General features: G+C 39.7%; 1 protein-coding gene and 1 pseudogene across 2 annotated transcripts in view; one reads left to right on the forward strand and one right to left on the reverse strand.

Moving 5' to 3' along the window:
* Positions 1-1740: 1740 nt before the first annotated feature.
* Positions 1741-22738, reverse strand: LOC129508666 (prohibitin-2-like; annotated as a pseudogene).
* The window catches only part of USP14 (ubiquitin specific peptidase 14), a 44648-nt gene continuing 40470 nt past the window's right edge, over positions 22613-26790 (forward strand). For both annotated transcript variants that reach the window (XM_055324619.1, XM_055324620.1), the window contains exon 1: positions 22613-22931. In XM_055324619.1, the coding sequence (XP_055180594.1) occupies positions 22757-22931 (175 nt within the window). In that variant the 5' untranslated portion in view covers positions 22613-22756. The remainder of the gene's footprint in view (positions 22932-26790) is intronic.

Raw genomic sequence — 26790 nt, forward strand, 5'->3', positions numbered from 1 at the left:
CTACAGAATGGGAGAAGATATTTGCAAATAACATATCAGATAAAGGGCTAGTTTCCAAAATCTATAAAGAACTTCTTAAACTCAACACCAAAGAAACAAACAATCCAATCATGAAATGGGCAAAATACATGAAGAGAAATCTCACAGAGGAAGACATAGACATGGCCAACATGCACATGAGAAAATGCTCCGCATCACTTGCCATCAGGGAAATACAAATCAAAACCACAATGAGATACCACCTCACACCAGTGAGAATGGGGAAAATTAATAAGGCAGGAAACAACAAATGTTGGAGAGGATGCGGAGAAAAGGGAACACTCTTACACTGTTGGTGGGAATGTGAACTGGTGCAGCCACTCTGGAAAACTGTGTGGAGGTTCCTCAAAGAATTAAAAATAGACCTGCCCTACGACCCAGCAATTGCACTGTTAGGGATTTACCCCGAAGATTCAGATGCAATGAAACGCCGGGGCACCTGCACCCCGATGTTTCTAGCAGCCATGTCCACAATAGCCAAACTGTGGAAGGAGCCTCGGTGCCCATCGAAAGATGAATGGATAAAGAAGATGTGGTTTATGTATACAATGGAATATTACTCAGCCATTAGAAACGACAAATACCCACCATTTGCTTCAACGTGGATGGAACTGGAGGGTATTATGCTGAGTGAAGTAAGTCAATCGGAGAAGGACAAACAGTGTATGTTCTCACTCATTTGGGGAATATGAATAATAGTGAAGGGGAATGTAAGGGAAGGGAGAAGAAATGTGTGGGAGATATCAGAAAGGGACACAGAACATAAAGACTTCTAACTCTGGGAAATGAACTAGGGGTGGTGGAAGGGGAGGAGGGCGGGGGGTGGGGGTGAATGGGTGACGGGCACGGAGGGGGACACTTGACGGGATGAGCACTGGGTGTTATTCTGTATGTTGGTAAATTGAACACCAATAAAAATTAAGTTATAAAAAAAAAGAAATTATTTTAAGATTTGTGTGGAATCAGAAAAGACCCCGAACAGCCAGGGGAATTTTAAAAAAGAAAACCATATCTGGGGGCATCACAATGCCAGATTTCAGGTTGTACTACAAAGCTGTGATCATCAAGACAGTGTGGTACTGGCACAAAAACAGACACATAGATCAATGGAACAGAATAGAGAACCCAGAAGTGGACCCTGAACTTTATGGTCAACTAATATTCAATAAAGGAGGAAAGACGATCCACTGGAAGAAAGACAGTCTCTTCAATAAATGGTGCTGGGAAAATTGGGCATCCACATGCAGAAGAATGAAACTAGACCACTCTCTTTCACCATACACAAAGATAAACTCAAAATGGATGAAAGATCTAAATATGAGACATTTAGAAAACAATACACAAAATGAGTATAACTCAACAAACAGGGATCCCTGGGTGGCGCAGCAGTTTGGCGCCTGCCTTTGGCCCAGGGCGCGATCCTGGAGACCCGGGATCGAATCCCACATCGGGCTCCCGGTGCATGGAGCCTGCTTCTCCCTCTGCCTGTGTCTCTGCCTCTCTCTCTCTCTCTGTGACTATCATAAATAAATAAAAATTTAAAAAAAATTAAAAAAATAAAATAACTCAACAAACAGAAGCCATAAAATAAAAACCAAACTGAAATTCTGGAGCTGACAAATACAATAAATGAAACGAAAAATGTAACAGAGAGAGGCACCTAGGTGGCTCAGATGGTTAAGTGTCTGCCTTCAGTTTCAGTCATGACCTTGGGGAAATAAAGCTCAGCGCTGTGACGGCCACGTCATCCAGGAGGAGGCTGAAGTCTTTGGCCCTCTCCGTCAGCTCCCGCCGGATCAACAAGGATACCTGGGCCCTCTGGGTGATCAGCTGCGAGGCACTGAACTTGGCGGCCACGCCTTTCAGCACCTCGTTGGCCATGGACGGCGCACTCGCTCCTGTAGTCCAGCCCCAGGCGCTGAGACATACTGGGAAGCTCCGTAGCATTGGGTCGAGACAGCCCTCGCAGGGAGGTGTTCACCATCTGCAGGTCTTTGGAGCCTGTGGGGGAGGAAATTTTTCGCAGTCTGGCCCGAATGTCATAGATGATGGGGTACTGGAACCAGGGATCCTGAAGTGAAGGCCCTCGGCCAGTGTGGAGTCCTGCTGCACGCCACCGATCCGACTAAAGAAAATGGCTCTGCGCCCGCCTTCCACGGCGAACACCGACTCGCCCACGCCGGGCGCCACGGCGCCGGCCCCCAGCAGCAGCTTCAGCGGCCCGGAGGCAGCCGTCCCGCTAAGTCCTTCAGGTTCTGGTCCTGAGGCCGGCGGCACCAGAAGTCGGAAGCGGGTGCCGGCCTACCTCGACCCCACTCCAGTTTAGAGATTGCACCCTTCCCACGAGGGTCCGGGCCGAGGAGCTTGCGGGAGAAACTTAAATAAAAAAAAAAAATTTAAATTAAGAAATAACATTGGAAACTCTTCAAATATAGGGAGGGAAATAGACATCTAGATGCATGAAGCTCAAAAACCATAATATAGGTAAACTGGAAGAGGTCTACACTGAGACACATTATAATTCAATTGTCACAAGTGAAACACAAGGAGAGAATTTTGAAAGCAGCAAGGAAAAAGCAGTTCGTTGCCTATAAGGAACGCTCATAAGACCATGAACAGATTTCTCAGCATAAACCTAGCAGGTCATGAGAGAGTAGGATTCAAAGTACTCAAACGACGAAAATAACGACAAACTGCCAACCAAGAATACCATACCTGACAAAACTGTTCTTTAAAAAACAAGAGATAAAGGTTCTCCCAAATAACACTGAGTAACTTTGTTATCACTAGATAACATATCTAGTGATATGTTCATATCCTACAAGAGTTCATATCCTACAAGAAGTGTCAAAGAAAGTTCCTCAAGTTGAAATGAAATGATACTAAAGAGCAAACAAAAGTATATGAATGTATGAATCTCACTGCTAGGGGCCTGGGTGGCTCAGTCAGTTAAGATCTGCCTTCAGGGATCCCTGGGTGGCGCAGCGGTTTGGCGCCTGCCTTTGGCCCAGGGCGCGATCCTGGAGACCCGGGATCGAATCCCACATCGGGCTCCCGGTGCATGGAGCCTGCTTCTCCCTCTGCCTATGTCTCTGCCTCTCTCTCTCTCTCTGTGACTATCGTAAATAAATAAAAAGCCTTTAAAAAAAAATTAAAAAAATAAAAAAAAAAAAAAAAAAAAAAAAAAGATCTGCCTTCAGCTGAGGTCAGGTCAGGATCACAGGATCCTGGGACTGAGCCTCATGTCAGGCTCCCTGCTCAACAGGGCGTCTGCTTCTCCCTCTTCCTGTGTGCCCCTTCCCCTCTGCTCATGCTTTCTCTCTCTCTGTCTCTCTATCAAATGAATGAATGGATGAATGAATGAATAAATAAATAAAATATTTTTAAAAGTATAAATAAGTAAAAAATCTCATTGGTAAAGGTAAATATATAGATAAACACAGAATAATGTAATACTGTAATGATGGTACATAAGTCACCTCTAACCCTAGTACAGAAGTTAATAGATAAAAGTGTTAAAAATAACTATAAAACATCTGTTAATATATACATAATTAAAAAATATAAATTATGACATCAATAACAATAATACCAAAAATAAAGTGTGTATGTATGACCTAAAAGTGTAGTTTTTGTATGCAACTGAAGTTTGGTTATCAGCTTTATTTTTTTATTTATTTTTATTTTTTTTATAAATTTATTTTTTATTGGAGTTTGATTTACCAACATACAGCATAACACCAGGTGCTCATCCTGTCAAGTGCCCCCCTCAGTGCCCATCACCCAGTCACCACAACCCCCGCCCACCTCCCCTTCCACTACCCCTTGTTCATTTCCCAGAGTTAGGAGTCTCTCATTTCTGTCTCCCTCTTTGATATTTCCCACTCATTATTCTCCTTTCTCTTATAATCCCTTTCACTATTTTTTATATTCCCTGAATGAATGAGAACATATAATGTCTGTCTTTCTCCGATTGACTTATTTCACTCAGCATAATACCCTCCAGTTCCATCCACGTTGAAGCAGATGGTGGGTATTTGTCGTTTTTAATGGCTGAGTAATATTCCATTGTATACATATACCACATCTTCTTTATCCATTCATCTCTCGATGGCTCAGATCATGATCTCCTGGTCCTGTGATTGAGCCCAATGTGGGGCTCCACACTCAGTGAGGAGTCTGCTTGAGATGCTCTCTCTCTGTCTCCCTCTGCCCTGAAACTATAGAGCTGTTCCCCACTTGTTCTTTCTTTCTCTCTCTCAAAGTAAATAAATAAATCTTTAAAAAAGACACACAATGGCTAAAAATCAAGGGATGAAAAAGTATATTCCATGCAAATTGTAACCAAAAGAAAGCAGGGTGGCTATATTTATATCAGACAAATAGATATAAGTCAAAAATTAACAAGAGACAAAGATAGTCATTATCATTATATAATGATAAAATGTCAATTCAACTGGAAGATATAACAATTATGAATATGTATACACTCAACATCAGAGCATCTAAATATATAAAGCAGGGGCAACCCGGGTGGCTCAGCGGTTTAGCGCTGCCTTCAGCCCAGGGCATGATCCTGGAGACCCGAGATCAAGTCCCACGTCAGGCTCTCTGCATGGAGCTTGCTTCTCCCTCTGCCTGTGTCTCTGTCTGTCTGTCTCTCTGTCATAAATAAATAAATAAAATCTTTAAAAAAATAAATATATAACGCAAACATTAACAAATGTGAAGGGAGAAATAGACAGCAATACAGTAATAGTAGGAGACTTCAATACCCCATTTTCTTTATGAGTATAACATCCAGACAGAAAATCAATAAGGAAACAGCAGAATTGAATAACATTATAGACTAGATGGACCTAATAGATATATGCAGAACACTTCATCCAACAGCAGTGGAATACACACTCTTCTCAAGTACACTCAGAACTTTGTCCAGGAGAGATCTCATGTGAAAAGACAAATCTTAACAAATTTAGCAAGATTGAAATAATCCCAAATATTTTTTTCAAACACAATGGAATTAAACTAGAAATTAATAATGCAAGAAAGGGATGCCTGGGTAGCTCAGCAGTTGGGCATCTGCCTTTAGCTCAGGGTGTGATCCCAGGATCTGGGATCAAGTCCCTCACAGGCTCCCTGCATGGAGCCTGATTCTCCCTCTGTCTGTGTCTCTGCCTGTGTCTCTCTGTGTCTCTCGTGAATAAATAAATAAAATAATAATGCAAGAATATGGGAAAATTCATAAATATATGAAAATTAGGTAACACACTCTTGAATAACCATTGGGTCAAAGAAGAAGAAATCAGAGGGAAATTAGAAAATACCATGAGAAAACAAAAAAGAAAACAACATACCCAAAATTGTGGGATGCAATGAAAACAGTAGTAAGCGGGAATTTTACGGTGACAAATTCCTACATTAAAAAAGAAGAAAGCTCTGAAATAATAAGCTAACTTTACACCTCAAGGAACTTATAAAAAAGGGAGAAACCAGGCCTAGTTAGCAGAAGAAAAGAAATAATAAAGACTAGACCAAAAATAAATGAAATAGAAACTAGAAAAACAACACCAAATTTTACAAAATCCAAGGGTTGGTTTTCTGAAAAAGGTCATAAAGATAAGGGGGTGCCTGACTGGCTTGGTCAGTAGAGCATGTGACTCTTGATCTCAGGGTTGTGAGTTTGAACTGCATGTTAGGTGTAGAGATTACTTAAAATAGAATTTTTTTTTTAAGGCAAGCCCTAAAAAAAAGACAAGCCCTTAGCCAGACAAAGAAAAAAGAAAACACTCAAATAGATATAATTAGAAATTAAACAGGATATATTACAACTAATGAATCACATAAAAAAAATCAGTGACTATTATAAACAATTATTTGTAACAAAGTGGATTATCTAGAAGAAATTGATAAGTTCTTAGAGACAAATAATGTGCCAAGGTTGAATCAAAAAGAAATATTAACCTGGAAGAGACCAATAACAAATAAGGTTGAATCAGTAATAAAAAGCTTCCCAAAAAAGGAAATCCCAGTACCAGATGGCTTCACAGTTGAATTCTACCAAATATTTAAGGAGGAATAATACTAATCCATCTTAAACTGCTTGTTCCAAAACATTGAAGAAGGGGAAACGCTTCAAAATTTACAAAACCAGCATCACCCTGATACTGAAGCCAGTTAAAGACACCGCAAGAAAAGAAAAAAGCCAATATTCTTGCTGAACATAGATTGAAAAATCCCTAACAAAATATTAGAAAATAGAATTCAATAGCACACTATTTTTTTTAAGATTTATTTATTTATTTATGATAGACAGAGAGAGAGAGAGGCAGAGACACAGGAGGAGGGAGAAGCAGGCTCCATGCAGGGAGCCCAACGTGGGATTCGATCCCGGGTCTCCAGGATCGCGCCCCGGGCCAAAGGCAGGCGCCAAACCGCTGAGCCACCCAGGGATCCCCCTCAATAGCACATTAAAAAGATATACATAATTTATCCTTGGGATGCAGGGATAGTTCAACATATGCAAATCAATCAATGTGATACATAACATTAAAAGAATGAAGGATAAAAATCACATGATGATCTCAATAGATGCCAACAAAGAATTTGACCAAACTAAACACTATTTTATGATAGAAATTTCCAATAAGATAGAAGAAATTTACTTCAAGAAAAAATGCTACATGTGAAAAATCCACCATGAACATCATACTCAATGGTAAGAAACTGAAAGCTTTTCCTCTAAGATCAAGATAAGACAAGGATGCCACCTCTTGACACTTCTATTTAACATAGTACTAGAAGGGGTGTTTTTGTTTTTTTTTTTAAGATTTTATTTATTTATTCATGAGAGACGCAGAGAGGCAGCGACACAGGCAGAGGGAGAAGCAGGTTCCTCGTAGGGAGCCGGATGCAGGACTCAATCCCAGGACCCCAGGATCATGCCCTGAGTCAAAGGCAGATGCTCAACCACTGAGCCAATCAGGCGTCCCTGTACTAGAAGTTTTAACCAGAGAAATGAATCAAGATATCTAAATCAAAACAATCCCATTAACAAAAGCATCAAAAAGAATAACATATTTAGGAATAAACTTAACCAAGAAGTAAAAGATGTGTACACTGAAAACTATAAAACATTGATAACAGGCAGCCCGGGTGACTCAGTGGTTTAGCTCTGCCTTTGGCCCATGGCATGGTCTGGTGGACTCAGGATCGAGTCCCAAGTCGGGCTTCCGGTGTGGAGCCTGCTTCAATCTCTGCCTGTGTCTCTGTGCCTCTCTCTCTCTCTCTCTCTCTCTCTCTCTCTCTCCTTGTGTGTGTCTCTCATGAATAAATAAATAAAATCTTAAAAAAATTGATAAGGGAAATTTTTAAAGGCACAAATAAATGAAAATACATTTTATGTCCTGGATTGAAAAAATCTTTGTTATTAAAATGTACATACAATCCAAAGGAATCTACATATGCAATGTAGGCATTGTAACAGGCAACAAAAGCAAAATAGACAAATGGGATTACATCAAACCAAAGCTTCTGCACGGAAAAGGAGACAATCAACAAAGTAAAAGACAACCTATGGAACAGAAGGAAATATTTGTAAACCATATATATCTGATGAAGGTTTAATAGTCAAGAAATATTAGGAACTCATATAATAGCGAAAAAAAACAAATAACTTGATTTTTTAAATGGACAAGGGATCTGAATAGATGTTTCTCCAAAGAAGATATATAAATGGCCAACAGGTACTCAACATCACTAATCATCAGGGAAACACAAATTAAAACCACAATGAGATATCACCTCACATCTGTTAGGATGGCCATTATTAAAAAAAGAAGAGAGGGAGCACTTGGGTGACTTAGTTGGTTAAGTGTCAGATTCTTGATTTCAGTTCAGGTCATGATCTCAGAGTTGTGAGATCAAGCCTCGAGTTGGGCTCCATGCTCAGTGTGGAGTCTGCTTGAGATTCTCTGTCCCTCTCCCTCTACCCCTCCCTTGACTCTTGCTCTCTCCTATCTCTCTCTAAAATAAATAAAATCTTAAAAAAAAAAGAGATAACAAGTGTCAGTGAGGATGTGGAGAAAAGGGAACCTTTGTACACTGTTGGTTGTTGTGTAAATTAGTGAAGCGACTATAAAAAATAGTATGAAAGTTCTTTAAAAATTAAAAATAGAAATATCATATGATCCAAATAATTCTGCTTCTGGATATATATCCAAAGAATTGAAATTAGTATCTTTAAGAGATATCTGCATTTCCATGTTCACCTGTAGCATTGTTCATAATGATGAAGGCATGGAAGCAACCTTAGTGTCCATCAGTGGATGAATGGATACAAAAAATGTAGCATGTACATACAATGGAATGTTTTTCAGCCATTTAAAAGAAGAAAATTGGGATCCCTGGGTAGCTTAGCAGTTTAGCGCCTGCCTTTGGCCCAGGGCGTGATCCTGGAGACCCAGGATTGAGTCCCACATTGGGTTTCCTGCATGGAGCCTGCTTCTCCCTCTGCCTCTCTCTCTCTCTCTCTCTCTCTCTGTCTCTCATGAATAAATAAATAAAATCTTAAAAAAAAGAAGAAGAAAATCCTGCCATTTGTGATAATATGAATGAGCCTGGAGAACATTATGGTAGCTGAAATAAGCCAGACACCAGAGAACAAATACTACATTATCCCATTTATAGGAGGAATCTAAAATAGTTAAACGCATAGAAGCAAAGTATAGAATGATGGCTACCAGAATCTGAGAAGAGGAAATGAGAATGTGTTGGTCAAAGGGTACAAAGTTGCAGTTATGCAAGGTGAATACATCCGAGAGATCTACTGTTCAGCATAGTATTGATAGTCAATAATACTGAATTGTATACTTAAAATTTTGGTTAGACAGTAGATCTTATGATGTTCTTATGACACATACCACATAAAGAGGGTGAGAAGACTCTTCTGGAAGTGAGGGATACGTTTATGGCATTAATTGTGGTAATGGTTTCATGGATATATACTCATCTCCAAATTCATCAAGTTGTATACATTAAATATGTACAGCTTTTTCCATATCAATCACACCTGAATAACGTGGCTTAAAATATGTATGTGCCTTTTGATAGGGAATTTCACTTCTATAAATTGATCCCATTGAAATGCTTATACATATGCACCAAGATATACATACATAGGAAATTTAACACAGTGTAAAAGTACATTACCAAGGTATTAGTGTCCCCTCATCATTACATTTGTGCTTTAGGGTCCCCCAGAACATAATTCTAACCCAGGCTTTATCTTGACTAGTCTGTGTCCCTAAAGGAGAATTCAGTTGGATGGTATAAAGGAGAAACAATGAAAGTTGGTGCTGTAAATTAAGGGAAGCTGGAGGTGTTCTAAGCTAATCTAAGATTGGGAAGGAAGGTGGAGAGGGTGAGAAGGAGCCTAAGGAAGGTCCAGGACCCCATATGGATCTCATATGGGGATTGTACATGGATGGCTGTGTGAGTATCAAGGGTTGGCCATTGAGAGCCCAGTTCTGGGGATAGTTTCAACGGTAGCATCTAAACTGGGTAACAGAAGAATTAGCAGTTTTGGGGTAACCTCTGTAGATTAAATTCCAGATGCCTGCCATCTTCCTGGATCAAGATAAGCTCCTGGATTCCAGTGCCATCTAGTGGAGATGGGCAAAGACCCAAATAATGACATAGTGGAGTGACCCATAAATTGTTCAAGCTGAGATATTTTGAAAGAGAAAGGGGCTTAGTCATACCAAGACAACCAGTGAAAACTGGAAGAAATGGGCATTGTAGTAATATTAAATGTTTTACCTACTTTGGAAAACAGGAGAAATAGGAGAATATGTACAGGCATAACTCATTTTATTGCACTTCACAGACATTGCGTTTTTTTTTTTTTTTTTTTTTTTTTTTTTTACAAATTGAAGGTCTGTGGCAACCCTACATCAAGCAATTCTATCAGTGTCATTTTTCCAACAGTATTTGCTCACCTCATATCTCTGCGTCACATTTTGGCAATTTTCACAGTATTTCAAACTTTTTTCATTATTATTATATTTGTCATGGCGTTCTGTGATAAGTGAGTTTCTTTCAGTGATTTTTGATATTACTATTGTTATTGTTTGGGGGCACCACGTAATATGGCCAACTTAATCAATAATTGTGTTTGGGGCACCTGGTGGGCTCAGTCAGTAGAGCATGTGACTCTTGATCTCGGAGTCATGAGTTTGAGCAACACCTTGGGGGTAGAGATCACTTAAAAATAATAAATAAATAAAGTGTGTGTGTTCTGACTGCTTCATTGACTGGACTTCCCCTTATCTCTCTCCCTCTTCTCAAACCTATTTCCTAAGATACAGCAATATTGAAATCAGACCAATTCATAACCCTCAATGGCCTCTAAGTGTTCAAGTGAAAAGAGACACAAGTCTCGTACTTCACAATAAATGCTAGAAATGATTAAGTTTAATGAGGAAGGCATGTCAAAAGCAGACATAGGCTGAAAGCTAGTCCTCTTGTGCTAAACAGCCAAGCTGTGAATGCAAAGGGAAGGTTGTTGAAATAAATTTAAAGCGCTAATCCAGTGAACACATGAATTATAAAAAAGCAAAACAGCCTTATTGCTGAGATGGAGAAAGTTTGAGTGATCTGGAGAGATCAAATGAGCCACAACATTGCCCTAAGCCAAAACCTAATCCAGAGCAAGGCTGGACTCTCTTCAATTCCATGAAAGCTGAGAGAGGTGAGGAGGCTGCAGGCGAAAAGTCTGAAACTGGCAGAGGGGAGTTCATAACATTTAAGGAAAGAAGTCATCTCCATGACATCAAAGTGCAAAGTAGAGCAGCAAGTGCTGATGGAGAAGCTGCAGCAAGTGATCCAGAAACTCTAGTTAAATAAGGTCATTACTGAATATACACTGAACAATAGATTTTCAATATAGATGGAACAGCCTTCTATTGGAAGATGATGCCATCTTGGCCTTTCACGGTTAGAGAGGAGAAGTCAATGCCTGGCTTCAAAGCTCCAGAGGACAGGCTGGCTCTCTCTAATGCAGCTGGTGACTTTAAGTTGAAGCTACTGCTCCTTTGCCATCTGAAAATCCTAGGGCCCTTAAGAATTAAGCTAACTTTACTCTGCCTATGCTCTATAAATGGAACAACAAAGCCTAGATGATACCACATCTATTTACAAATGGTTGACTGAATATTTCAAGCCCACTGCTGAAACCTATTTCTCAGAAAAAAGATTTCTTTCAAAATACTATTGCTCGTTGACAATACACCTGGCCACCCAAGAGCTCTGATGGAGATGTACAATGAGATGAATGTGGTTTTCATGCCTGCTAACTCAACATCCATGCTGTAGCCCATGGATCAAAAGGTAATTTTGTCTTTCAAGTCTTATGATTTAAGAAATATATTTCATAAGGCCATAGGTAACATGGAATTCTTCTGATGCATCTGGGCAAAGTCAATTGAAAACCTTCTAGAAAGGATTCACCATCCCAGATACCACTAAGAATATTCATGATTCATGGGAAGAGATAAACATATGCACATTAGTAGGAAGTTAGAAGAAGTTGATTCTAGCCCTCATGGATAACTTCGAGAAGTTCAAGACTTCAGGGGAAGAAGTCACTGCAGATGTGGTGGAAATAGCAAGAGAACTAGAATTAGGAGACCAGCCTGAGGATGTAACTGAATTGTGCAATCTCATGATAAAACTTGAGTAGATGAAGAGTTGCTTCTAGTACATGAGCAAAGAAGGTGGTTTCTTGACATGGAAACTGCTCATGGTGAAAATGCTGTGAAGATTGTAGAGATGACAATAAAGGATTTAGAATATTTCATAAACTTGGTTGAGAAAGCAGTGGTAGAGTTTGAGAGCACTGACTGCAGTTTGGAAAGAAGTTTTGTGAGCAAAATGCTATCAAACAGTATTCATGCTACAGAGAAGTCATTCATGAGAGGAAGAGGGTCAATTGATGAGGCAAACTTCACTGTTGTCTTATTTTAAGAATCACCACAGCCATCTGACCTTTAGCAACCACCACACTGGCCAGTTAGCAGCCAAGACATGGAGGCAAGACCCTTCCCCAGCAAAAAAGATTATGACTCACTGAAAGCTCACATAATGGTCAGTATTTTTTTAACAATGACAAATTTTAAAATAAAGGTATGTACATTGTTTTTTTTCAGACATAATGCTATTGTGCACTTAGTAAACTACAATATAGTGTAAACATAAGTTTTATATGCATGAGGAAACAAAAGTTCATTTGAACTTTATTTATTGAATTATTTATTTTATTGCAATACTGGCTTTATTGCAGTGTACTGGAACTGAACTTGCAGTGTTTTGGAGATATACCTATATGTAGATGTTATTGTATATAACAAAGCAAATGCTACACTTCTTATATTTTGAGTATGTCATGTGGCAATTTCTATCATTGCCTTTGTCATAGTAAAAAAATTAAAATCAAAACATCTTAGTTTATTAACACCTGAATCATCAAATTCTGTATGCACATGATAAAAACTGAAATAGATTCTTATGTACAGACATGGAAAGTACAATGCAATAAATTCTAAAAGTTTACCTGTGGTTTTGTGTTGTGTCAGCGTGGTTTTATACTAGAACTATGGTTTCCATATTTCCATGCCCTTACGATATTGGATTAGAGTTGGCCAAAAGAGAAATGTATTTCAGAGGTAGTTAGGATGTAGATGTAATGCATCAGACATTCTCTGAAGGTCCTCATGGTTAGACAGGGAGCCTTATCTCATTATTACTAATTTTAGGGTTCTAATTTAGAAATCCTAGACAACCATTAATTTTATCTCAATATTCATGTTTTATTTTCAAGGAAAATATTTTCAAGATCACCAGACACCAGTGGTGTAAAAAAAAAAAAAACCTTCATTATGGGATAGTTTTTTTTAATATAGTCTACTCCCTACCTCAGAACATTACACATAAATTTGCCCACAATCTGTAACTCATCCCTTAATAATGCCCCTTGACATAGTATTCTCTATTTTTATTGGCCTCAGGTATACTAATTATGTGTGTTTAATATAATCTTTTAGAATCTAAAAGGAAATTACAATTTAGTTTTACACACATTAGAACACAATTTATTGTAATTGCTTCAGGTCTAGATGGCATTTTTAACCTCTTTTCCAATTTCTTTTTTTTTTTAAGATTTTATTTATTTATTCATGAGAGACACAGAGAGAGAGCCAGAGACATAGGCAGAGGGAGAACCAGGCTCCCTGTGGGGAGCCTGATGCAGGACTTCATCCCAGGACCCCAGGATCACACCCTGAGCCTAAGGCAGATGCTCAACTACAGAGCCACCCAGGCATCCCCCTCTTTTCCAATTTCTGAGGGGATTTATATAATCACTTATGGTTTAAGTCTCAGGATTTCACAGCTTCCACCTAACCATCAACCACACTTTTTAAATTTTTTTCAGTCTCATTTTTAAAATTGTTGTTTCTTTTTTCTATTGCAATTTCTTTTCACATAAAATCAATTCAGGGGATCCCTGGGTGGCGCAGCGGTTTGGCGCCTGCCTTTGGCCCAGGGCGCGATCCTGGGGACCCGGGATCGAATCCCACATCGGGCTACCGGTGCATGGAGCCTGCTTCTCCCTCTCCCTGTGTCTCTGCCTCTCTCTCTCTCTCTCTCTCTCAAAGGAAAATCAATTCAGGCTTAAAGAAGCTTCCTGTTACTGACCTTCTATACTTGTGGCTCCTTTATGATTCTGGCACTATTGCAGGCCATTTATTTTTACTATTAAGTAATGCAATTGACATCTAATCCACTAATTTTAGAAAAATTTGGAGAAAAAAATGATTGAATTTTCTGTATTAATACAGTGCTAGCCTCAATCTTAGACATAATTAGATTATAATTACCCTGACTCTATGTTCTGTATGTATAACAAATCAAATGAATGTGTTTATGAATATGGTTTACAATCTTTAGTGTCTGCATAACCATCGTAATACAGTTTTTGCCTCATCACCATTACACCATTAGTCAGGAGAAGCTAGATTATGCCGTGGTATCAAACAATTCCCCAAATCTCAGTGGCTTATAAAAACAAAGGTTTATTTTTCTCTTGCACTACATGTCCATTATGGGCCAGCAGCAGCTTTGTTACACATCCTATTCACTCTGGAACCCGGGGTGATGGAGCACCCTCTATCTGGAACATCGCTGATCATCAAGGCAAAAGAAAAGAGAACACGTGACCCATGAGTGAACTCTTCTGCCCAGACAAAACACATCCATGGCCAAAGCAAGTCATAAGGCCAAACCTGCCATTAAGGGGATGAGAATACATAATATTGCGGTAGGAAAGGGCAGGAAATATTGGGGAACAATAATATATCCTATCACAATTTTTTCTTTAACCAAAAGTCAAAGTTTTTATACGTCAATTAATATCCAGTTTCACTGAAAGAACTGGAAGAACATGTTTTTTCTTATCTACTTCCTATTTAAATATAATATTTTCCATTTTTCCACATCAGGCTACATATCTTAGAGTGACAAAATTTTTATGTTGGGAGTGCCTTAGAGACAGTCCAACTCAAGCTACTTATTGTATTAATATCCAGGGAGGAAATTGCAACATGTCCATGTCCTAAATTGCAATTAGACACAAAATAGAACTAAGTCTCCCAGCTCATAGTTGAATCCCTCTTCTGCCACAAATAGCTTTGTTTCCAACACTGAGTTATTAAAATGGTGAGAGTCTTAATAAGTTAGAGTACATGGTATCGTACATAGTATCATTCAGTACATAAAACATAATTACAGAAAATCTTTAAAAGTATGTGGGGAAAAAATGTAAAGCTGAAACTTGTGTTAGGATATCATGCTTACAACATATGCTTTTGTATAAGGAATCCTCTGGCTGCAAATAGAAAACCTAAACCCAAGCTGGCTAAAGGAAATGAAATGAATTGACTCACATAATTAAACAGGTTAGTGGAAAAGTTAGCTTTGACCATGAATCCAGGGGGTTTATATGATGTTATCAGGATCCTTGTATCTTTAGCTATTTTCTCCTGTGGGTTGACCTTCTACTCACATAGTCCCTGAAGCACCAGGCTTACATTCTAGAAGTGTAATATCTCAGCCAAAAGCCTTATCATTCCAGGGACCTGGGAATCCTCTCACCGCTTGAGTCATATGTTTATCCTTGAGCCCATCACTGTGGCAGAGGGAAGCAGTGTTCTGATTGGTGATACCAGGTCATGAGGGATCAGGCTCACGCATATCAGGTGCACTGAGAGGGGAGGAAGGGTTGGTTTTTAAAGAAAAAATCAGACTGCTCTTTCCAACAAAGGCAAGGCAAAAGCAACACATGTTCTTCATAGCTACTGATTGCTCTGGTTCTCCACGGGGAAGACCAGGAAATTTTGGCAAAATTTATACTTAAAAAAAAAAAGTAAAAACCATAAAACGGATTTGATAAGTAGGCATATGGTGGAAAATAACATATGGGGATGATTACTACAAGAAATTTTAGCATGAACATGGTGAACTTTTCTGTGGAATCAAGGAAATCTGAGTGTGAGGATCAAAAATAAATTGGGAATGAAAATACATGATTTAAAAGAGTCTGTTTTTCTTTGGGAGGTGTCCACATATTTTCCCTTGTTTCCCTCCCAAACACATCACCTACCACCAATCTTTGTGAAAATATGTGTAGGTTTCTTGGAGAAGAAAAATTTTTCGTTTTGTTGCCATGGTTCCCAGGTGAGTCGCTAGTAGGAAAACAAGAACACCACTGTGATTTTTTGACAGTATATCCTGTCATACCAAGAAAACACTTGAGAGCAAATGAGCAATTTTATACCATTGTTTCTGTTACTACTGCCCAGTTTTTCACTTTGATTTTCTGCTTCAGTGTTCCAGAAATCATCCTCCAAATTACATGATATGAAAATCATTATTTACCTTATTGTTGATTTATTAAAGAGAATACAGTAAAAATTCATACTTTCAGATGCACTAGTCAATCGGTAAAATGAACTTCAGGCTGTATGTTGATATTTAAAACAGAAAAAAAGTGACCAATTGATGCCATGGTATTCTTAGTTTCTATTGTTGATAATCTTTTACTATGCAAGAGTGCAGTATAGCTGGAAGATACTGGAATATGAAAGGGGAGATACAAAGGCTCCCCATGGGAAGCCAGAAATTCTACTTTCCTTATCTGATACTGTTGCAGTCAAGAAGCAGTCTAAGGTCTCATGAAACAAGAAATGGAAGTTTAAGTAGGTTACAAATTTCAAAGTAACCAATAAAAGAACTACAATTTATATCTATAAAAATTGGGAGAAGGAGGGAGAAGAGGAAGAGGAGGTAGATATCTTATAAAAAGCTATATCTTTATGTTTTACAAGGGGGATTAATAGGTATTGCTTAAACTTGATAAATAAACAAAAAATAATTTAAGTATATTATTTAGAATTATGGAGGTGACAACCAGGAAGTTCTAAAATCATAAAAGGTTAAAGTCAGTTACCTGTGAGAAGTAGGTTTGGGGATGGGATGAGGAGAGGAGTTTTATCCTTCTCTAAATATTTTCCTGTTACTGCTGGAATTTTAAACCTTGTACATATATTACCTTACTAGTTGTAAAAGTAGAAAACAGTACAGAGGCTTTTCTGCCCTGATACACATGTGTGTATCCCTATATAAGAATCCTTGACAGGTTAGATCATTGCTTTGGAATGAGAGATAATATGGGAAAGTCTAGCATATGAAAATTTCAAAATTACTTTTCTTGTTTTGGTAACTAGTGGCTTTGAGAAGATAGAAAATCCCACTTAGCTGAGACCAAACTTTTTATCTGGGCACTCAGGCTCTCTATAATCACATCCCGTACTACCCACCCCACATTATCTATTGCCACCGCCCTGTGCATATGGCTTCTACTTATTCTAGCCAGTCTCCTTCCTATCGTCTACATGCAGCTAGTACTTATTTTAATATTTTTCTACATATTCTGACAGACGATGAGCTCCTGCAATGCAAGACCCACAAGTAGACAATCATTAAGCAATTCTTAAATTAATGAGTGTGATTGCTTTGAGGTTTTGCTTTTTTCTGTTTCTCTAGAATCCTTCTGTACCCAACTGCCTCCCACTTGCTTCCATTTCTTCTCTGAATTCCTATCACCAACATATGTAATGTATTATTAAGCAATATGTAAGACACCTACTCCATGCTGGGTCTATGCCAAGCATACAGAGATGAACAAGATGGATGTAACTGCTGTCTAGATATGAAGCAGATAATATACAGTTAGTGATCTAACTACTTCAGAGTACAATATGATCCTAAATTCTCGAATTGAATTAACCATCAAATATTTCTGAAGGAAGTGCAAAAAGTATTCACAGACTAGTTGGAAGGATAAAATATATCTGCTATATACATATGTAAAAAAGATAGTAAATATTAAATGAATTATACAGAAAGCAATTGCTCAAGGAGACTTTGCAGTTTGTGAAGTTTGAAACCTATCATGGAGGTGAGATGTATGGAAGTGGAGAGGAAATGGGGAGAAATTGATTCCAAGGTAGAGAGGGGGAAAATGAAAGTCCAGAAAGCACAATCTCTTCAAGCATAATTGAGTTTAATTGCAGCAGAATGTATAGGTATGGAAATATTGGGCCAGACTTTTTTTTTTAAAGATTTTATTTATTATTCATGAGAGACAGAGGGGAGGAGAGAGAGAGAGAGAGAGGCACAGGCACAGGTAGAGGGAGAAGCAGGCTCCATGAAGGGAGCCCGACGCGGGACTCCATCCCCGGTCTCCAGGATCATGCCCTGGGTTGAAGGCGGCGCTAACTGCTGAGCTACCCAAGCTGCCCAGACTTTTGTTTTTGAAAGCAACTTTTTGACAGTGAGGATTATAAATCATTTGCTTCTTCTGGTTTTGGGTCAATTAATTAAAACTCCTGGAATTGAACTTGGCCTAGAAGGTAGATATATAAACATACCAGTGCACCTGGTATTTGTTCTGTTCTAGGTCAGCTCTATTTGGTCATTATTCTCAATATGTGCACTCAACTAATGATTTAAATCTTACAACACTAAGAGTATCCAGAGACAGATTATATAATTTTTATTTTATAGGTGAGAAAACTAAACGCCCAGGATTTTTGTCATGAGTTTAAGAAAACTTCATGAGCTTGAAGATTACTTACAAAAGAATCCAATATTTGGATCGTAGAGATTACTGGTTTTCCATCAAAGTCCATTGTCTCTTGCTTGGGTAATGGTAGAGTGTAAGCTTGAATAATACCCCTGCCCTGTTACAGACTGCATTTCCCATACTTCCATGCAGCTAGGCCACGTAACTGTAAATGTGAATTGGAAGTGATTTATGCACATCCTGCTCGTTACTCTCACTTAAAAGGAGATTGCTGCCCTGTGCTTTTTTCCCCCTTCTAGTTCTCCTTCTTGGGAGGTGAATCTCAAATGTGCCTGCAATCCATCTTCAACCAAGTAAAAAAAGACAAGTCCCTCAACGCCTTATTACTCAAACTGGTGATTTCCTGAAAGCTTGTTAGTGTCTTAAATTTCATCCAGGACCTACTGAATCAGAATCTGCATTTTAAGAAGATCTCAGGTGATTTACATTTGCATTAAACTTTGCTTTGGGGGGTAGTAGAACTTCTTGGGTGGAATGTTGTCTTTGAACAACCTCATGAAGTAGAGCTTTCCCCTCACTTTTCCATAAACTGTTACCTTCTTTGAGCTATTGAATTTCGGGACCTCTTTGTTATTAGTAGCATAGGAGTCACCGTACTATAATTGGCCTCATCTGTTGATCCCAAAATAGGGCATGCATTCATTTAGGAAACACTTATTGAACACATTTTACAGGCAAAGTACTGTTCCAGGATATATTTATATGTACAAATATATACAAATATATAAAATATCATATATGTATATATGAGATACATAAATAATTTGGGTTTTATGTATATAAATATATATTTATATATAAATAAATAGTTTGGATAATATATATTTATCCCCAAATTATTTACGGCTGGGCTTTTCCCCACCAGTTTATAATTTATTTTTATTTTTTTAAAGATTTATTGATTTATTTATTCATGGTAGACAGACGCGGACTTGATCCCAGGACTCCAGGATCGCGCCTTGGGCCAAAGGCAGGCGCCAAACTGCTGAGCCACCCAGGGATCCCCCAGTTTATAATTTAATAGAGGAAACAAAACATAGGACTACAAAAATTTTAGATGCTACCAGAAAGTGTATTAGATATTGCTGGTTTGGGTGGGGTTTTTTTTTTTTTGAAGTCCATGGTAGACAGAATAATGCTTCCTCAAAGATATCCATGTCCTAATCTCCTGAACCCATGAATATGTTACCTTATATGCCAAAAGGAACTTTGAAGATGTGATTAAGGATTTTAAGATGAGATTACCCTGGGTTATCCAGGTGGAACCAATGTAATACAGCCTCTTTATAAAGAGGGAGGCAGAGGATTAGATCTGGGCAGAGCTATGAGGATGGAAGCAGGGTTTGGAGGGATGCGGTTGCTAGAAGGGGCAGTAAGACAAGGACTGTGGGCATCCTCTAGCATCTGGGAAAGGTAAGAACTGGATTCTCCCCTAGAGCTTTCGGAAAGAGCACAGTCTTGCTAACACCTTAAGATTGAGACCACTGTTGGATTCTGTCTGCCAGAACAGTAAGATGATACATTTGTGTTGCCCTAAGCCAGTAAATGTGTGATAATTTGTTAAAGCAGCAATAGAAAACAAATATACAGCTCTTCCATTTGGGGCATCCAATGTCCTATACCCCAATATGTCTACACGGGAGGCAGAGCCAGACACTCCTTTCCTCATCATTAGCTAATTATATATTCTTGATCAGGACGCAGAATCTTGAGGGATTGAGGTGAACAAGGAATTAGAAATTACTTATGGAAGTGATGGTAAGAGTGGCCAGACTGTTTCTGTGACATGACCTTACCTATGTTCCCTGCTGCCCATATCTCTTGGTGCCCATCCATTATCTGTGCTTGGTTCACAAGTTTTCCTCTCGATTCTATTAGCTTACCCTATATTCTACCAATAAATTCCTTCCATTGTTTATAGCCAAGAGCTTTAATTCAGAGGGCCATGGAGTTAATTTGTGCATATTTCTTGCTTTTTTTTTCAAGATTTTAAGTAATCTTTATACACAACATGAGCTTTGAACTCATGACCCCGAGATCAAGAGTCACATGCTCTACTGACTGAGCCAACCAAGTGCCCCCTAATCTGTGCATATTTCAATATTCCTAGTAGATTCTCAGTCTTATGAGGGCAGGACTTTTGATTCATCTTTGTATTCGCAGATTTTACATTGAGTGTCTTGCACTTAATATGTACTTGTTGAATAAGAGGACCAAACATTTAAATGTAACAGTACTTGATAGAAAGGGGTAGGAGGAGGCCTTATGTGTGTATGAAAGAATTACCATTAAATAAAGACCTTAAAATTAGATAAAATATCTACTGGCCAGATGAGGAGTGGGTATTTTAAGCATGAAACCACAGGTAGTTCAGCAACTAAAAACTTTTCTGATACTTGGCCACATTTTACAGACATTATTTATTTATAAACATGTTGGTTAAGATATTACTAATATATTCATTATTTAAAGAAGTCAACCTTAAGCAGAAGATTGCATGCATTAAACACATGTAGACCAGGGCTTAACAACATATGGTATACAGGGCAAGGCTGCTATCATCTATAATTCCTGCTGAGATTTGGGAAGGCTAGCTATACAAATTTCCTTTGACACTTCCTTTTAGTTGCTAGCACTGGTCCATATCCTCCCTCTGTTCCATTTGTCTTAAATTCAGGTCCTTGATCCTGCAACAAGGCTAGAAGTTAGTTTTACTGAAGTGTTGGTCAGTGTGAGCTGAAGACAGACTTGTTCTAGAAGACTCTGAGTGCGTATTGAATGAGTAAGTCAAAAATAGGTTGCTCTCACATCCAGTTTTCACAGCATCAAATAATTCCAGAGTATCCACTAGATGATTTCTGTTCATAGTCTAGACATTAAAGAAACAGAAGTTTGGGGCACCTGGGTGGTTCAGTTGGTTATTTAATCTTCGTCAGAATCTTGTAATGTGGATAATATTCTTGATTTCATCGAGAAGGAAACTGAAGTTGAGAGGTCACACAGCCAGTACCAACCGGATTCAGACAAGTCTTAATCTATAACCATTAATTTTATTACCTGCAATCATAGTGCTCAATAAATTTGATACTCTTTCCACTTAATATATCACTTTAAAAATATTCTACAGCATCATTGTGTTGTTTCCCTCACATTTTGGATCACATTCTCATGATAGGTCTTGAAGTAGCAAAGGGTAGGACTCCTGATGTACATTCATGAAATGGGTCTCCAAACAGGTTGTAGCGTTTTGAAATAGGGACAATCTACGTCTTGAAATATGGACAGTTTCAAAACTTCTGTAGCATTTGGAATCATTGTAAAGCCTCTGTAAGGCAAGAAAGCACCTCAAATTTGACTTGAATCTCTTTGAAATCTCTCCTTTCACTTACAGGCTCTACTTCTCATCTAGAATGCTTGGATTTGCTTCTCCCATGATAACCTGGACTCTGAAGAGGCTTCAGAAACCATCCAGTTGAATTCTCTCTTTTTCCCAGATTGGGGAAACAGGTCCAAGGCAGGTGAGCGCAAGTCCCCGCGACTGTCACAGGGCATTTTTTTCCTGCCACCTTACTAGATCCAACCTAGGGTCGCAACCGGTTGTTAGAAACAACACTAATACATTACAATCAGGGCAGGCCTGTCTCTGCAGTATTCAACGCCTTTTGACACGCATATTGTCACAAAGTCCTGAAAGGGAGAGCTGGATAATTTTTATCCGTAAGCAGACTGACCAGGTGAGGGGCGGAGCAAGACCTCTCTCGGCTCTTCCACCGGCTATATTAACAAACAAACAAACAAAAAATGCCTGGCTCCAATCGAGTCCTTTCAAAAAAAGAAGAGAGAGACATTTTTTTTTCTTTTTTTTTTAAAGGCAGCTGCTGGGCAGCCCGGGTGGCTCAGCAGTTTAGCGCCACCTTCAGCCCAGGGCGTGATCCTGGAGACCCCGGATCGGGTCCCACGTCGGGCTCCCTGCATGGAGCCTGCTTCTCCCTCTGCCTGTGTCTGTGCTCCTCTCTCTCTCTCTCTCTCTCTCTCTCTCTCTCTCTCTCTCTGTGTGTGTGTGTCTCTCATGAATAAATAGATAAAATCTTAAAAAAAAAATAAGTAAGGCAGCTGCAGGGCACCAGGTTCGCACTGGCACAGGGGCCAGCGGGGCGGCCAGCGGGGCGGCCAGCGGGGCGGGCAGCGGGGCGGGCAGCAGGGCAGGGTCGGCCCCTCCGCGGTGGGCTCGGTCAGCGCAGCGCACCGCACCGCACTGCGCAGGCGCGCACCTGTACTGGCGCAGCGGCCGCCCGCCCGCCCGCCGCCTCGCGCGGCTTCCCTCCCACCCCTCTCAGCCCCGCACCCTCCAGGCCCCGCCTCGCCCTGCTCCGCGCCGGGTCTTCTCCTGCAGCCGCCGTGTGGGTCCGCGGGCGGGCAAACTGCGTGTTGCTGCGTCATCGGCAGTGGCCGGTTTGAATGAGACTCGTCGCACCCGTGCTGCCGCCACTACCGCGCCTCCGCCTCGGCCGCCGCCGCCACAGCTTCAGCGCGTCCCTTTCCCTTCGACGCCCTTGCCAGGCCCAGCCTTCCTGCGCCGCCGCCGCCGCCGCCGCCGCCGCCGCCTCTCGAGCCGCCATGCCGCTTTATTCCGGTGAGCTCCTTCCTCACCCTGCAGTCCGGTCCTGCGCTTAGGCCTCGAGTAGGCCGGGCCTGCAGGGCTGGCACCCGGCTGAGGACGGGGCGGGGGAGGGGGCCGGCCGGCCTGGTGGGAGGCGACTGCCTGGCGACGACCCTGGCCGCTTTCTCCCTGCCCGCTGTTTGCGAGCTCCGCAGCTCGAGGGACCGCTGTCCCTTCTGGGCTTCTGGGCGCGGTGGGCGGGAGTGGGGATGGGGAGCGCGAGTCCGTCTCCGCGAGTGGTGACTCTGCAGAATAGTTTCTGTCGCTGTCCTGGTGAGCCGGGGGAGGTGAGGGTGTGTCCGGAGGCCCCCGGGGCGGGCCCGGGGCTCGGTGGTAGCTGCGGAAAGGGAGAGTCCGGGAGGGGGAAGCCTGAGGTACAGGAGGATGGAGGCTTAGCCTTCCTCCATCGTGCTTGGGCTTTACCTCAGCCGGCTTCCCACAGCTGACTCCTTGCCGCCTTTGGCTCAAACACCCCCTTTTTTGGGTACCGATTTCAGTTTTTATCCAGAGGTAGATTGTGAACTTCTTGCTTCGTTTTCATTTCCTCAAACGTTGTATTGGGTTTCCACTCCTGAAGCGCACTGTTAGCTTTCAGACTTAGAGGAATACAAATACCTGCAGGCGTCATTTCCTTTTAAATGGCGATTGACAGTTTTTATTTTATTTTGCTTCAGGCAGTCCCAAGGTATTCTTGGCCAGCGATCACATTTTCACTAGTGAACGGACCTTGCTGTCGTGATTCTTACTCAAAATGGCACCTAAGTGGTGACTTCGGTTCGCTGTGGGCGTGTGATTCATTGGCCATACCTAACTCCATGATCATTCCTTTATGAAAGATCCAGCTTTTTCCAAAGAAGGATATGAAACAAAGGAATAATGTTTAATCTTGAGGTGGATTCTTAATGGCCTAGAATCTTGAATACTTTAATGATTGCTGAACCTTCCTAAAGCCACGATTAACAGAAGAATGGTACTTTGAAATAGTCTATGTACGCAACGTAGAAAGGAAGAGTTATTAATTGATAGCAATAAATGCCAGCGTATGCTAGACTTAAACACACTGGTGGACTCACAACACCAACCCCTCTCTTTGTTCCCCTCAAAAAATACTTACATTCCCCAAACTATCTATCTTAACATTAAGTTCTATCTTAAATATTTAATCGTATCTTTTCCTTATTTCCAAAATGAGAGAATTGGAGTAGATTTTTAAGATTTCCTCCTTTGGCCTCTCCATATTGAGAATTTATGTTTTCAGGTTCTACAAAAACCCCTATATTAAAATGAGAGTATTTCAGGTACCATTTCAATGAGTTTTAGCAGAGAATTAAATAGGTTTGTATATGGTTAAGTGCTGTAAAAATAAGTGAACACCTGTATACCTGGCACAAAGCCAGTGTTTTTATACATGTTGCTTTTCTTTAATCTTCAACATAATCATATGATACTGGTACAAGTCTCTTTGATGGGTAAGCAGAAAGTTTCAGTAACTTGCTCATGGTGACACAGCTAGATCAGTTTCAGGTAGGTTCCTCTTCATTATTTCTAATACTCTTTTGGTTTAGTCTCTTGCTCGTATTATTCTCTGTTCTAGTTTATTTCAGAATTACAGTTGTGCCCACCTCAGACCCATTTTCCCAGCTGTTGCAAGAGTGATCTGATGTTCAAAGCAGACCAAGGTGGTCTTTATGAAAACCTTTCACAGATTTTGCATTTTTATAACACAAAGCCCAAAACCTCCTGTATGTTTTAACATGACTTCTGTTATCTTCCTTAACTTGATCCCCGACCACCTTCCAGTTTCAGCCTCTTTGTCTTCTCTCGGGGAATTACTCAAATCTCAGAACACATGATGCAGTTTTATGCTTTTGATGTTTTTCTTATCTTTTTCAGATATGCTTATATTTTAAGTGGCTAAATTTTTTTTTTTTTTAAGACTCAACTCAGTGTTGATAATTAGAACCCAAAGTTACCACTTCTTCCAGGGAATCCTTCACTCATGAAGCATTCCACTGTGATCCTATGGCATTTATAATATTTATATTGTTAATTATTTTGACCTTTTCTGCCCCTTTTCTCTCTTATTGGAATCTAAGTTCATAGAGTCTTCCTAGAGCTTGTTCTGGGCTTAATGAGTGCTAAACACAATAATTGAACTAGTGAAGGAATTGAGATTTGGAATAAGGATTAGTTTTTCATATTTTGGTGTTATTAGGAAAACAGCTAATTGTGAGATTCTCATTTGAGTAGATAGGAAGTTTTCAGTGGAAACGAGCTATGTATATTGTGTTTACTTATTTTTATGGATTTCAAAAGTTAGCTATTCTATGATGCCGATTGAAATTTTAATTATATGGTAAAATATACGTTAACAAAAATGTACTACTTTAAGCATTTTAAAATTATATTTTTTGGTATCAAGTACATTCATATTGTTGTGTGACCATCATCAGCATTCACCTGTAGAACTTGTTCATGTTCCTGCACTGAAATTGTGTACCCATAAAACAATAACTCTCCATATCCTCTTCCCCCCAGCCTCCTGACAACCACCATTCCACTTTCTGTCTCTATGAATTTGACTACTGTAGGTACCTTACATAAGGGGATTAATAAATTTTGTCTTTTTGTATCTGGCTTATTTTGGTTAGCATAATGTCTCCAAGGTTTATCTATGTTGTATAGCATGTATAAGAATTTTGTTACTTTTTAAGGCTGAATAAGATCCATTTTATGTCTGAACCACATTTTGTTCACCCGTTTATCTGTTGATGGACAACTTGGGTCGCTCACATCTTTTAGGCTCTTGTGAGTACTATGAACACGGGTATACAAATATTTGAGACCCTGCTTAACACTTTTGAATGTATACTTAAAAATGGAATTTTTGAGTCATATGGTAAGTTTAATTTTTTGAGGAACCACCATACTTTTTTCCACAGTGGCTGTGCTGTTTCATATTCCCATAAGGAATGCTCAAGGGTTCCAGTTTTTCTCCATTTTCACCAGTACTTGGTATTTTCTTCTTGCCTTTTTTTTTTTTTTTTAAGATTTATTTATTTATTTATTCATGATAGAGAGAGAGAAAGAGAGAGAGGCAGAGACACAGGCAGAGGAAGAAGCAGGTTCCATGCCGGGAACCCGATGCGGGACTCGACTCCGGGTCCCCGGGATCGCGCCCTGGGCCAAAGGCAGGCGCCAAACCACTGAGCCACCCAGGGATCCCCTCTTTTTTTTTTTTTTTTAAATAGCCATCCAAATGACTGATGTAGGATTTCTATGTTTTTTAATGATTTAGTTGTATCTTTAGATTCTTAATATTTGACTACCTCTTGCTCAGGAACCAAAACCTTTCAATTTTCCCATGGAACCATTTTTCTTATAATCCAGAATCTGTATTCTTTAACCTGTTTTAAATATGCTTTATTTTTCCAAAAATTTTTTTTTATTTTTTCAAGTTATCTTTCTGACTTCTTTAGTCTTTCTATTCCCGCACTAAGTACTGATTTTAATAATTATTTATTTAAACACATTTTGAGGTCTGTGAACCTTATTCTGGGAAATATTCCAAAGTGGTATTTTGTTGAGATTATTAGAGTAGGATTCAGAACACTTGAATGTTTACTAACTAGTTTTGTGACTAGTAAATCAGTCATCTCATAAGGCTTAATTTTATTTATCAAATAAGTTGGATTAGATTGAATTAAATTTTATTAAGGACCTTCTATGTTCAAGTTAGTCCTGATTAGGTAAGCATTTTGAGCATGTAAAGAGGAATGGCATAAGCTAGTTCTTGAAAGCCAAAATAATGGGTCCCTGGGGATCTTCTAAG

This window comes from Nyctereutes procyonoides, unplaced genomic scaffold, assembly GCF_905146905.1.
Source record: "Nyctereutes procyonoides isolate TBG_1078 unplaced genomic scaffold, NYPRO_anot_genome, whole genome shotgun sequence".
Classification (NCBI taxonomy): Eukaryota; Metazoa; Chordata; class Mammalia; order Carnivora; family Canidae; genus Nyctereutes; species Nyctereutes procyonoides.